This window comes from Struthio camelus, chromosome 1, assembly GCF_040807025.1.
Source record: "Struthio camelus isolate bStrCam1 chromosome 1, bStrCam1.hap1, whole genome shotgun sequence".
Classification (NCBI taxonomy): domain Eukaryota; kingdom Metazoa; phylum Chordata; class Aves; order Struthioniformes; family Struthionidae; genus Struthio; species Struthio camelus.
Window position 1 is genome coordinate 214,729,345 of NC_090942.1, and position 12,553 is coordinate 214,741,897.

Below are 12,553 nucleotides of genomic sequence, written 5' to 3' on the forward strand. Positions count from 1 at the left end.
TAGTCTTTCAGTTCTCATCTGTTTCTCATGCTTTTGAAGGTCATAGCTTATCATCTTGAAGGATGACAGGACATGTCTGTATACAGGTTATTGTCAGGTACTGGAGGACTGGGAAAAATCGAATCTCTGTATCCTCCTAAAAATTTGAGAAGAGGTCAAAAAATAGCTATAATGGCAAGCTTTTTGTCAAGACAATAAACAGGCTCTTCCTTGACAGATGCTGCCGAGTGGGTTTCACCTTCATTTACATTTATCATTTTTACCCGCATCCAGACCCCATCTCAATTTAGGAAAGCTAAGAATGTACGTTTTGAAGATGCAGTAAGAATTTTGAAGGTACAAGCACTTATTTCTTTATAAATAGAATCCAAAAGGTGTAGAAGTGAAAGAACGAAGATACTAAGTATCACCTCTTGTTTCTTCACTGGCAGATCCTGGGATGTTCTCAGAGATATTTGTAATACATCTTAGCCAGCTGATGAAAGATTTGATCAGGCCGACTGAGCTGCTTGACCTTTACAGCTGAGCCCTTATTAAAGAGTTTTTCTTCTGAGTTTATTATATTTTCTTCAAAGTATTATAACTTTACAAAATCTGAATAACTTTTTCATTTAAATGTCTATATAGCAGAATTGTATCCAAATTAGTGTAGTTACGATGTTATAACAGTACTTAAAACAATGTTAAGGAAACTATAGTATACTAAACTATAGGAAGTAAGCAAGATGCTGTGGTTCCTTTTGGGAGTAAGGAGATTCAGATTTTTTTCTCCACTGATTTTCTGTTCCTTGATTTCCACATCTATAAACCCTATTTCAGAGGATATTTTGACAGTTCTAGGGATATAGGGGGAGGAACGACTATGTTTAGCCTCAATTTCAGTTGCCAGTATGAGAAAGTTAAATGGAATAGATGGCTAGTTTAGAGGATCCTGTGGTACATCTGCTACACATAGCACAGGCTCTACACTACTCCACAGCAAACTAAAGAAGCTAAAACCTGTAGTTCAAGACCACAAGTCATATTTGTGATGTATTGCAGGAAGTGTAGGAGCTATCAAGGTGGCAAAGGTGTCATTTCATGCACCCACGAGTGCTGAGGGAGCTGGCAGATGTCATTGCTAGGCCACTCCATCATCTTTGAAAGGCTATGGAGAACAGGAGAAGTGCCTGAGGACTGGAAGAAAGCCAGTGATGTTACTGCAGTCTTCCAGAGGGGCAAGAAGGAGGAGCCAGGAAACTCCAGGCCTGTCAGCCTCACCTCCATCCCTGGAAAGGTGATGGTGCAGCTCCTCCTGGAGGTCCTCACTAAGCATGTGGAGGACAAGAAGGTGATCAGGTATAGTCAGCATGGATTCACAAAGGGAAAATCATGCTTAGCCAACCTGATAGCCTTCTGTGATGGGACAACTGGCTGGGTAGATGAGGGCAGAGCAGTGGATGTTGTCTCCCTGGACTTCAGCAAGGCTTTTGACACTGTCTCCCATCGCATCCTCGTAGGTAAACTCAGGAAGTGTGGACTGGATGAGTGGACGGTGAGGTGGCTTGAGAACTGGCTGGATGGCCGAGCTCAGAGGGTTGTGGTGAATGGCGCAGAGTCAAGTTGGAGGCCTGTAGCTAGCGGTGTCCCCCCGGGGTCAGTCCTGGGTCCAGTCTTGTTCAATGTATTCATCAGTGACCTGGTTGAAGGGACAGAGTGCACCCTCTGCAAGTTTGCTGATGATCCTAAACTGGGGGGAGAGGCTAACACACCAGAAGGCTGTGCTGCCCTTCAGAGGGACCTGGCGAGGCTGGAGAGGTGGGCGGAGAGGAACCTCCTGAAGTTCCACAAAGGCAAGTAGAGGGTCCTGCACCTGGGGAGGAATAACCCTATGCACCAGTACAACGATATCCTGTGTTTTGTTAGGAAGAGTGTTGCCAGCAGGTCAAGAGTGGTATTCCTCCCCCTCTCCTCAGCCCTGGGGAGGCCACATCTGGAGTACTGTGTCCAGTTCTGTGCTCCCCAGTACAAGAGAGACATGGCACTACTGGAGAGAGTCCAGCGGAGGGCTACCAGGATGATGAGGGGACTGGAGCATGTCTCCTCTGAAGAAAGGCTGCGAGAGCTGGGCCTGTTTAGCCTGGAGAAGAAAAGACTAAGGGGAAATCTGATCAATGTGTATAAGTATCTGAAGGGAGGGTGTCAAGAGGATGGGTCCATACTCTTCTCCGTGGTGCCCAGCGATAGGGGCGAGGGGCAATAGGCACAAACTGTCTGTCTGAACATGAGAAGAAGTTTTTTCCTGTGCGGGTGACAGAGCCCTGGAACAGGTTACCTAGAGAGGCTGTGGAGTCTTCTGCTCTGTGAAGTGCTCCTGTTGAGCAGGGAGGTTGGACTAGATGATCTTTAGAGGTCCCTTCCAACCTCAACGATTCTGTCATTCTGTGATCACCAGTGCCCTAGATTTCTGTGCCTCTGGAGAATTTTTTAAATAATACTTGCAGATGATGGAAGGAAGCAGACAGAGCATGTGCCATGCTATGGAGAGCGAAGGGATGTGCTAAGGGGCTTTCACCTGGGTGAGAAATTTCCTTCTATCAGTAAATCTAGTTGTCAGTTTAATTTTGAGGAGGCTACCATCTTCCAGGAGCTGAGGAATTGATACTGATAGACGCTTCAACAGATCCTGCTTATATATTGTGTCTAGACAGCTCTAGAGCACCAGAGAAAGAGAGCTACACAAAATATGACTGCTTCCCATCCTGTCAATGAAGCTATGTTACAAAAAACTCACCTCCTGCAGATGATCGTTCCTAAATATATAACAGTGAACAAAAAGTGATCTAGTCTTTCAACCTGCCTTGAAAATGCCAATGAATCAGATACCCAAGGACTCTTACTGCAATTTAATTTTGATCAATTAGTTAATCTATCTTCATTTAGGTTACTGAGAACCTTGAATGGCTGGTTAATTGCTCCTCCTTTCTGTTTAGACTTTAAACTCCTCAGGGTAGGGACAGTTTCAAGGCAGGTTCGGTGTATGATACCCAGAACAGTTGGATGCAGACCTCATAAACTTGTAAGCACTACTAGAATTTAATATTAGGTGAAAAAGTGACTTTTTAAAATATTATTAAACGGGTTTACAGAGTAGAGTCTTTTCCAATGTTAGCAGCAGTTTTCTGTGTATCAATGTATACATTTGCTTCCTTATAAACTTAGCTGTGTCCTTTGATAAACAGTACTGGAGAAGAGAACTCACTGATATTACTACTTGCTTGTAGCCTGAGCTTCTTATAATGCAGAGTCACAGTCTGGGTTTTTTTGTTTTTTTTTGTTTTCTTTTTCCCTCTTTGTCTCTTGACAGAAAGATTTCGGGATTTACTGCTTCTACATTCAAGTCAAGATAAAGAGATTCTGCCCATCTTTCAGCAGAGGCACTATCCCAAGTAAGTAGAATTGTCTTCTTGGGAGAAAAAATCTGTATCCACTTGCAGTGAGGGAGTGTGAAGCATTTATAGCACTGCAAGTGTAAAGTCCTAAAGCAGAGCTGTCAAGGAACCACACTTAGACTGAGCTTGGAACTCTTTCAGCTGTGTCGGGGAGAAGCAGACATGTTTTGCAAGCACACCCAGCTGTCACAGGGAAGTTGGTGGCAGAGTGCAGACGTTAAGCTGCCTGGATCAGCGTCTGGTGGAGCTTTGATTCACTTGACGCTGTGTGTTGACATAGGCACATGTTTTGTCAGGGTAATCACCACCCTTGTCTTGTGGGATTCCATCATCTATGGTGACAGATTCCCTTGGATTTTAACAGGCTCTCCCTTGGGAAGCCTGCAAGCACTAAAAAACACTTTTTCTGCCCTTTTTAGGGATGTATGTGCAGGCAAACTAAAAGAAGTGTTGTGTGTTTAGGAACAGGCCCTACAGCATGGCTCATGTTAAAACTCCCTCAGTAACGCAAGTAGGTGTTCAGGGGTCCAGGGGTCACCTCAGAACACTTCTAGCTGTTCAAAAGTTTTAATGAATTGTACCTCCTGCCCAGAGACCTTCATGATGTAAGTGTGTTGAGTATCCTGGACAAAAATCACTTCTTTCTCCAAAGTTGCATACCTGAATGAAACAGTAAATGCTATTTGTTGCAACATTGGTTAACACAAACAGTCGCCTTCAACAATGTTTTTAAGGGTCTTCCCCCCTTAAAAAGGGAAAAGAGAAAGAGGGGATAGTTCTCTCATCAGCTATGGCCGGACTGAGCAATATAAGGAGGCTAGCGTGGGATGAGCAGAAGGAGAGTATAGGAAGGAAAAGGAAGAATGTCTAGAGCCAATCCAATAATGCTGATGGAAATGAGCAAGCAAGATTTTTTTAAATAAATATTAGTATTATTAAACTAGTTCCTGAAACACATGAGAAGCCAGTCAAGCTACCTGTTAAATACGGCTCTTAAAATCCTGTAATATGAAGTATTTTTTTATAAGAGCAGACAACAAATACATGAATGCTGGAAACCAACTACCTCCTCACCTCCTCACTTTGAATACTTGAAAATCAAAGCATTTTCCCTTCTCCGTGCTCATTTTTATTGAAAGGTCAATTAATAGAAGTCAAGATAATGAGCAGACAGATCTCATAAATCAGTGTCCCTTCATTGACTTCAGCTGAGCAATAGTTGTTTGTACTACATAAGCATCTGAGCAGTAAGGTCATTTTAATGAGAGGATGTCACAGGGCACAAGCTAGAGCTTGTAATGCTTAGAAAAATCCTAAGAATATGGAAGGCTAAAAATAAAAGAGGAACTGCAGTAATGACTTATCCGAAAAGCTTGGCTAAGCAAGTAGAAAGGATAAAAGTTTGCAGATGTTTAACAGACATATACCCAAAGGAAGGAGACTGGTTATGAAGATGTTCAGCATCTCTCAGGATATTTAGAGTTATAGTAATAAATATTAAAGGCAAAATGAGAAAACTACAATCCATCAATTTTTGGAAGAAATAAAAACTTTGATTTTCTGGCCTGAATTATGTTCTATTTGTTTTATTAAGATCTGAATTCCTTCCTACGGAATAGCAGGCTAATGTTGGGTACGTTTGTCCTCAGAAATGTCTGTGCAGTGGAATGATTGGAATTAGTTTTCTAGAATATACATGCATAGATGTTCATATTGTTCTGAATTTTCTAGGAATAACTGTGTCAAAGAAATACGCTTCGCACTCATGACTAATGAAGGGAAAAATGCAGGATCTTTTGATGGTCCTTCTGTTTGCCTGAGTTTATTCTGCTGTTCTTAGCTCAGCCAAGGAGAGGATATCCACTCTGATGTGCGGAGCAGGTTGTAGAGAGGCCTGAGCTTGCAAAGATGCAAGCTTGTAAAGCTACATGACATGTCACCTTGCTTCCTTGACTTACCACTACGTGCCCAAAAGTAGCATAGCATCATGAGCAGCAATTCTCAGTGCAGCTTGTGAGCTGAGATGCAGTACTATGCCAGCACATTTATACAGAATCTATCCAGTTAGCTTGACCTCCAGTATGCTTCCTCTCACTTTTTGTTATGAGGTTAGCAAAACAGGAGGAGCTTGGCTTTATCTTATGCTTCATCCATATCCCAGTGTAACTGTGTCTTGGGAAAATTACAACTGTTAGGGAAGAAATGGAAGTTTGTTCTCCCATAAATGCCTGTAGTAGAAATTCATAAGGAAGCATCTCTTACTGCACATAATCACAGATTACTGAACCAGGAGGAGCAGCCTAATTCAAACAAGTTGCTTTTGTGCTTCCAATTACTGTCAGAGGATAAAACTCTTGGTTCTGATCGCTGAACACTGGAACCGCTCATCCACCCTAGCAGGAAACCCACCCATCCACAGAGTAAAAGGTATTGGGGAGGAAATTTATCTTCTGGGTGACTTGAAACCATCACCATGCATGTGACAATTCTCCTTCCTGAAACTAAGAATAAACCTGCAGCTGTGGGCTGCTGAACAGGCTGGGACTTATAGCAAACTTAGAATAGTACCAGCCTGGGAAGAGCCTGTGCACTGGAACCAAATTACAGGCATATTTGCAGCTTGTTCCTTCACTCACTCGCCTCCATGAGTCTGCTGAAATCACTGAGGTGAGTTACGCTAACATAATTAGTCTGGTCAACAAATTAAATTTGTAGCATTATATTTGTAATGAGCTGTACCGTGCCTACTGACTTTTTGACAATGAACTTCAGGGTTCCTAAACCACTTAAATTTTTTTTGAAAATTTCATTCGTAGCGTATTTCTGCAGGATTTTTCCTCAAGTTGAATCAAGTTGGATCCAAAGCTAATGTTTTCCCTTGGTTGCCTGCCTAGCCCATGATAGGCCTACCTTTTTCCCATGAATTTAATCATAAAATGACAGAACTGCTGAAATGCTGATAAAAGCTACAGAAGATTGATCTTGAAGAAGACACCATTGTGCTCATTAATCTGGTTGTAGGATCTAGCATGTGACAGTCAGTTTGGTGCTAACAGCACGGGCCTAAGTCGCTTCACTCCACTCCTGTCTTCTTTGCTGTGAGCAAGAGGGGAAGATTATGTAATTGCCTTGCAATGCTACAGGAAAAGAGTCTCTTGTAGCCAAACCTGATAATGTCAAAAATAAAAAATAAAAGAACAGAATGATAAAGGTAATGATAAAAGAGCTGTGAGAGTAAGGAGTTAGAATGGTAGGTTAAGAAGGCAGGAAATAGGCTGGCACTATACAAAATAGTGCTTGTAAGGGATGGGCCAGAAATACTGTTGGCATTACAGGTTTTTAGCAAATTTCTGTTTATAAGGGACTTGCGAGTACAATTGTACTTTCTGTTTTCAGGAAGTTACTGAAATCCTCAAACATATATGTGTTTTTTTTAGAGGGATTATTTGCATATTTTTTCCCTTCAGAAATATTCAGTCTTCATTCTTATCTTCTGTGGGTTTGATGGAAAAATTCTTGGATGATTTACAGATTTTAAGAAGAAAAGGAATTGTTATGTTCTAGCTAATTTGAGTCCCTTCTTAACATAAACCATAGAGCATTACCCGGTAATCCCTGCAGCAAACTTCTGGCTCAACCGGAGCATGAATTTAGAAAGACATCCAATCTTTAAATTAAGACATTGAAAACTGGAACATTCACAAGCTTTTAGATCAGCTTGTTTCAATTGTTAATTACTTCACATATGCATAATATGAATTTCTTCAGCTTCAGATTCCGATCTTTGCATCTCCCTATACCATTTTCTACTAAACAAGAAAGCCGTGTACAATCTGAAATGACTCCTCCACGCAATTGATTGGAGGTCATTTCAAAATTTATCCTTCTCTCAGGCAAATCAGATCAATGCCACTTTTCTAAGGGATAAGGCTTACTTAGATCTCTGGTAATTTATTTGCTCTTTTGAAAAGCTTTTGCCTTTTTGGGGGGGAGATATGGATGGGAAATTAATGAAGTATTCTGGTAATTGTCTGCATAATATTCATATACAGAAATGGCAGCACTTATTTATACAAAAGTAGGGAAGGAATGTAAATTAAGCATTATCTCATCACTTAAATGGAATGACAAAGGGTAGAACTTTGGAGGAAAAATGAACTTAGAACCTAGCAGGTATAAGAAAATAACAAAGTATTCCAAATGCAGTTATTTTCTATCTGTCATAAACTTACAGACCTTTCTTTGGTATATGTTCTAAGTAAATTAAGGTAGGCTTTTCGGCATGTACAAAACTTCTGGTCATTTTTATGTCACAAAGAAACAGAAAATACAGGATCCTGATTTTATTTATGCATACATACAGATACACATATATATATATAAAATATATATATAAAAGAATGTTCAAATATATATTTCTGAAGACCATCTTAAAAAGTTGTTGAAAGTTTTAGCTCAAACAAAGCCAAATGATGTTATTCCATTATCATCATGGAGCAGTCTAGACAAACAGGCGACAGAAAGTTAGTGCCCTAACTACTGTGCCATCTGGTTCCCAATTGCTACTCATTTTAATGATAAGGGATCTATGATGGATCCATGCCAACTTACTACAGCTTGAGATCTATGCCAGGAAACTTATAATATTTCATAAATAATAGTGCAGGAATAAAACTTCTGTCTTACTTGTAACTATCTTGAACATATTTTCCTTTTTAGAGAAAAATAATTTGTGTCTATCTAGAAAAAGCAGTGAATTCTGGAATGTGGCTTCTGGAAGTTACAAAGCACAGGCAGCATCCACTGAGATTCCCACTGAATCCTAGATCTAAGCATACGCAGGAGTAGCTAGCAGAACTGTGGCCTAGAAAACCAATTCAGTTCCCGTTAGAAGCAATGGCAAGCATCTCCTTCACTATTTAGTAAAGGAAAAAATCGTGACCTATACATTTGTCACTCAGTCTTCATTATAATAGCAAAGGGATTTTTTAATTTAAAAAAGAGGAGGAGAACTTTCATGGAGTGATTTTCTATGAAAGGTTTTCTGTGAAGTGCTTTACAAAAGATATTCTTTATTGTTACAGAGGAGAAACTGAGGCACAGAACTGTGATGTGAATTTCCAGCGTCACCCAGGAACAAGTCTCCTGGGGATAAGGCCAGAAACAGAAATCAGGTCTTCTGCAGTCTTTTCAGTTCAGTGTTCCGTGCACTACGTTACATTGGCTCTCTCGTCTGAAATAACATCCATTCTGTCTTTTCACTGTAACAACATGTGGCCTATCCATACTGCTGAAATCACATGGGAAACTTCCCACTGGAGAAATCTTTCAGAAGTGCCCACGCAAGCACTTCAGTGCTTTGTGTAGCATTATGCACTAAGCATGGAAAGTACTGATTTTAGTGCTCTAGGATTTGTTTCAAAGACTAGAAGCTTTCTCTCCAGCAACACTAGGCCGTCAGAAAAACTGAGTGTCACGGACCTCAGAGTATTATGATCACTTATTAAAAAAAGAAAGATACCTGCTCAGGAAACATGTAATGACATTCAAAAGAAACTCAAGCTGTTTACAGAGAATACTGACACATTTCTTTTAAGTGATGATGGATTTTTTTTCTCTTATTTTTCTTCCAGTTTTTTAAGTCTGACTTGCAGTGTTATCAGCTTACCTTGTAAAGTTGGCAATCCAGTGCAGAGTTGAGTTCCACATTATGAGAGCCTCCGCTATAAGAAAATGGCATTTTCCTATTGTTTGAGATTCTTATCAAATGGCAAGAACAGCAATAGCAGTAGGGTGAAGATTGACAGCAGTCTTTATAAAAACCAGTAATGTTATAGGGGTAACCATGTCCATAAAAATACCAGTATTTAAGTGGATTTTGCTGAAGCTGTAAAGATAATGGAAAGAAAGAGGAGAGTAATTCATATGATGCGCTACATGCTTGGGCTCTGATCCTGCAAATACTCATGTGAACACATCTGCATATCAAAAAAGCCTGAGTCAGTATACTGAAATCCTTAGGACTGTATGTTAAACTCCAATATTGGTCATAAATTCCTTAAGACAGAGACTGTATTTGTTTATAGTATCAGTACAGTGCCCCAGTAATTTCTGGTGCAATAAAGACACTTTTGTTCTCTTCAAGGGCCTTGAGTTCACGTGCTGACAATATTGTGAACTATTCCCCTTGAAGTCAAGGGGAATTTTGTTCTTAACTTCAGTAGAACCCAGACTTTATCTGAAATCTAAGGATCTTTGAAGAAACAAGTCTACATCCTTCAGAGGCAGAGAGATAGGGAGGAAAAGCTGTATGTTCTGGGAGTTTAGTGCAGCAACATACATGCAAAATTGAAGCTCTGTGTGCATATATATTTTATTTTAAGCACTAAGCAACCTACAGGCCAAGTTTGACTTAGCTCTCTGTTTATCGTAGCGTAGTGTGGCTCATCATTAGCAGTCATGAACTGTTTTATGCAAAACATTGCAATACTCCCAGTTGAGAAGGGGAAAGGGCTGACTGAAAATAAAAGATTCCTAAACCTTTCAAAATATTTGGTAGATGAAATCATTGCTTTGTTCAAAATGAATGGTTTAAGACAGAACATTACAGCTGGTTTGCATTCTGCTATTTGGGAGCATGAGCACAGTTCTTGATAAAGCCTGCTGATTTAATTAATACACACTTGCCTACTACTGAGCTACAGTGTAGGACTGTGGGAAAATATCTGCTGCAAAATGTCTTTAGGGATGGGATTTTTTTAAACATCTCAAACCAAAGTTGTAGTAATTTTATGCAAAAATTATCGATGATGTTCTTTGATTTATTATGCAAGAGACAGTTACAATGATCCCTTCTGGCCTTACAACCAATGTTATCATAGTTTTAAAAATAATGGTTTATAATTGTTTAAAAAAGTTTCATAATTGCCAGTTACAGAAATCTAAGTGCTAGATTCATCAGGGGGAAAAAAAAAAAAGGGTGATTAGGTGCTTAAAAGTGCATGGTTGCTGAAAACAATGACTTCCTCCTTGACTCTGTGTTAGAAAGGAATAGTTCCATACATACAGTCCTATATACTGACTTGCACATTAGCGATTTAGTGTTTGATCCCATGCTTTCACCGCTGGACCCCTGAAGCTTTTTTTTTTTTTTTTATAGAACCTGTAAAAAGAATCAGAGTCTTTTGTTGATGTTTTGTTAGTGAATCTTGGTGAAAAAAAGGAGAAAAAGAAACGATGGGAAATCCCGTTATAATAAAGGGGAAAATTCGCAATATTGTGGCTTTAAACGCATGAAAGAAATTGGGAGGGAACAAGGAGATGTCTATCATGTTTACTTTTGTATTTCATTATAAGACATAAGCAAAAACTATATTTCCCGATCTCTAAGGAGAGCAAAATCTAGTATCACTCTTTGGTATTCTTCAAACCTTGTTTAGGGAAGGGCTAGAAGCAGGAAAACCGTTAAATCAGGATCTCAGCTGTACCACGAGTCCCTCTTCATGCCATGTAATGCCTCGGAAAACAGCATACGCTGTTGCTGTCCCTAGGGTAGCAGAGTGAACGTACGCTCTATGTAAGAGCAGTGAACCTTCAAGTTAGGGGAGACAGTTATGATGTTCTAGCAAGGATGGTCGGTTCTCATCAGGACATAGACCTAGGCTCCAGTTTTAGCACCCTTTTGATAGGCTGCTCTGTGTGTGTGGTTCAGTGTTGAGTGCCAGACCTTTTTGTATGTGTAAGGGGAGACACGTTTGTAGTAGCCTTCCTCTCTCCCCTTCACTTCGCCTTTCTTTTATATGCAACAACTTGGGCTTTGAGCACCTGGTCATAACCAGGTGCAGTGGCAGGCCCATGATATTCCCTATCTTCTCTGAGAAATGGGTAAATGGTCTAGGCTGTGGGATGTCAGTTGGACCACACCAAAATAGAGCATCCCCAAGTCATATATTAAGCATGATTCATGGAGGAAGATGTCTCAGCATTTAAGCAAGGGCTTAAATCAGAAGTAGTTTTCACGTCTTCGAAACTGGCAGCGACAGAGATTCCATCCCATCTCATAGTAAGTTATTCCAGTGATTAATTATCCTTAGTCATGGGGACCGGAATTGGCACCTGAGAAATTGTGCCCAGTAGGCCAAGCCTAGCCCCAAGAAAAATTCTTTTAAGTCCGCGTCAAATGGTCACAAGTGCTTTTGAACAGCCAGACAGCTAGCAGCTGGAAAACGTTGTCAGCAGCTGCAGACCGCAACAGCCAGTGATGTTAGCTGCCAAATACATTCTGAGTGTTGCCTAATCAGCTAGCCGAAGCTGTTCATGAGTAGAATTGGAGACTAAAGTAGATAAGTCCTAACACAAAAGCTACGATAGAATATTTGGACTGAGTTACTGGATGGGGAAGATAAATTGGGTGATATTCAGAATCCTTGATCTTTTTTTTTTTTTAATGGAAGAATTTTGAGGTTTATAGATTTAACAGAGAGAAAATTACTAGTGTAAGTGTCTGTACCTACAGTGAGGCATCATGTGTATGGAGTGAGGTGCCTAACAGTGCTTTTTCCATGGTAGCATGAGTATAATGACATTTTTCTCCCCTCGAGGCAATGACGGAAGCTGTGTTATAGGTGCCAACCAGAAAGAAACGATACTAAAATCGTTTATTTTAGAGCCTAATAGCTTTCATATAGCGCTTTGCTTTATGACTTAATTATCCATTCCTGTCAACGTATGTCTGTAATATAAAATTTAAATTATGTTTGTGTACAATAGAAACTTATTTAGAACCAAGCTCTGCAAGGAACTTCCCCGTTCCTCAGGGAGCTTACAGAAGACAAATTTGCTGCATCTTCCAAGAAAATAGATGCAATCTGGGTGATCTCTCCTACCCCAACCCCGCTGGACCAGTATGGAGACATTAACCCATACACAGTTGCCAGTGTAAGTAGTCTCTGTATCCTGACTACTTTAAGAAAGTGCTCAAAAGTGTCTACGGCTAAATGCCTAAGTACTTTTGAGAACTGGGGTCTTGTTTTCTTCTGCACTGGAATGTTTAACATAGAATTTCTTCCTCTTTCAGATAAGTCATCATAAAAGATTGAATTTCATAGTTATACAGATATCCC

At 40.1% G+C, this 12,553-nt stretch overlaps 1 protein-coding gene across 13 annotated transcripts in view; it reads left to right on the forward strand.

Moving 5' to 3' along the window:
* NOX4 (NADPH oxidase 4) overlaps positions 1-12,553 on the forward strand; it is a 108,291-nt gene that overhangs the window by 69,196 nt on the left and 26,542 nt on the right. For 11 of the 13 annotated variants that reach the window (XR_011138755.1, XM_068930534.1, XM_009689093.2 and 8 more), the window contains one exon: positions 3,347-3,428. The exons of the other annotated variants lie outside the window; for them this stretch is intronic. Coding sequence is in view for 10 of the 11 variants with exons in the window: in XM_068930534.1 (XP_068786635.1) it covers positions 3,347-3,428 (82 nt within the window). In the remaining variant the exon portion in view is untranslated. The remainder of the gene's footprint in view (positions 1-3,346; positions 3,429-12,553) is intronic. 13 annotated transcript variants of the gene reach the window in all.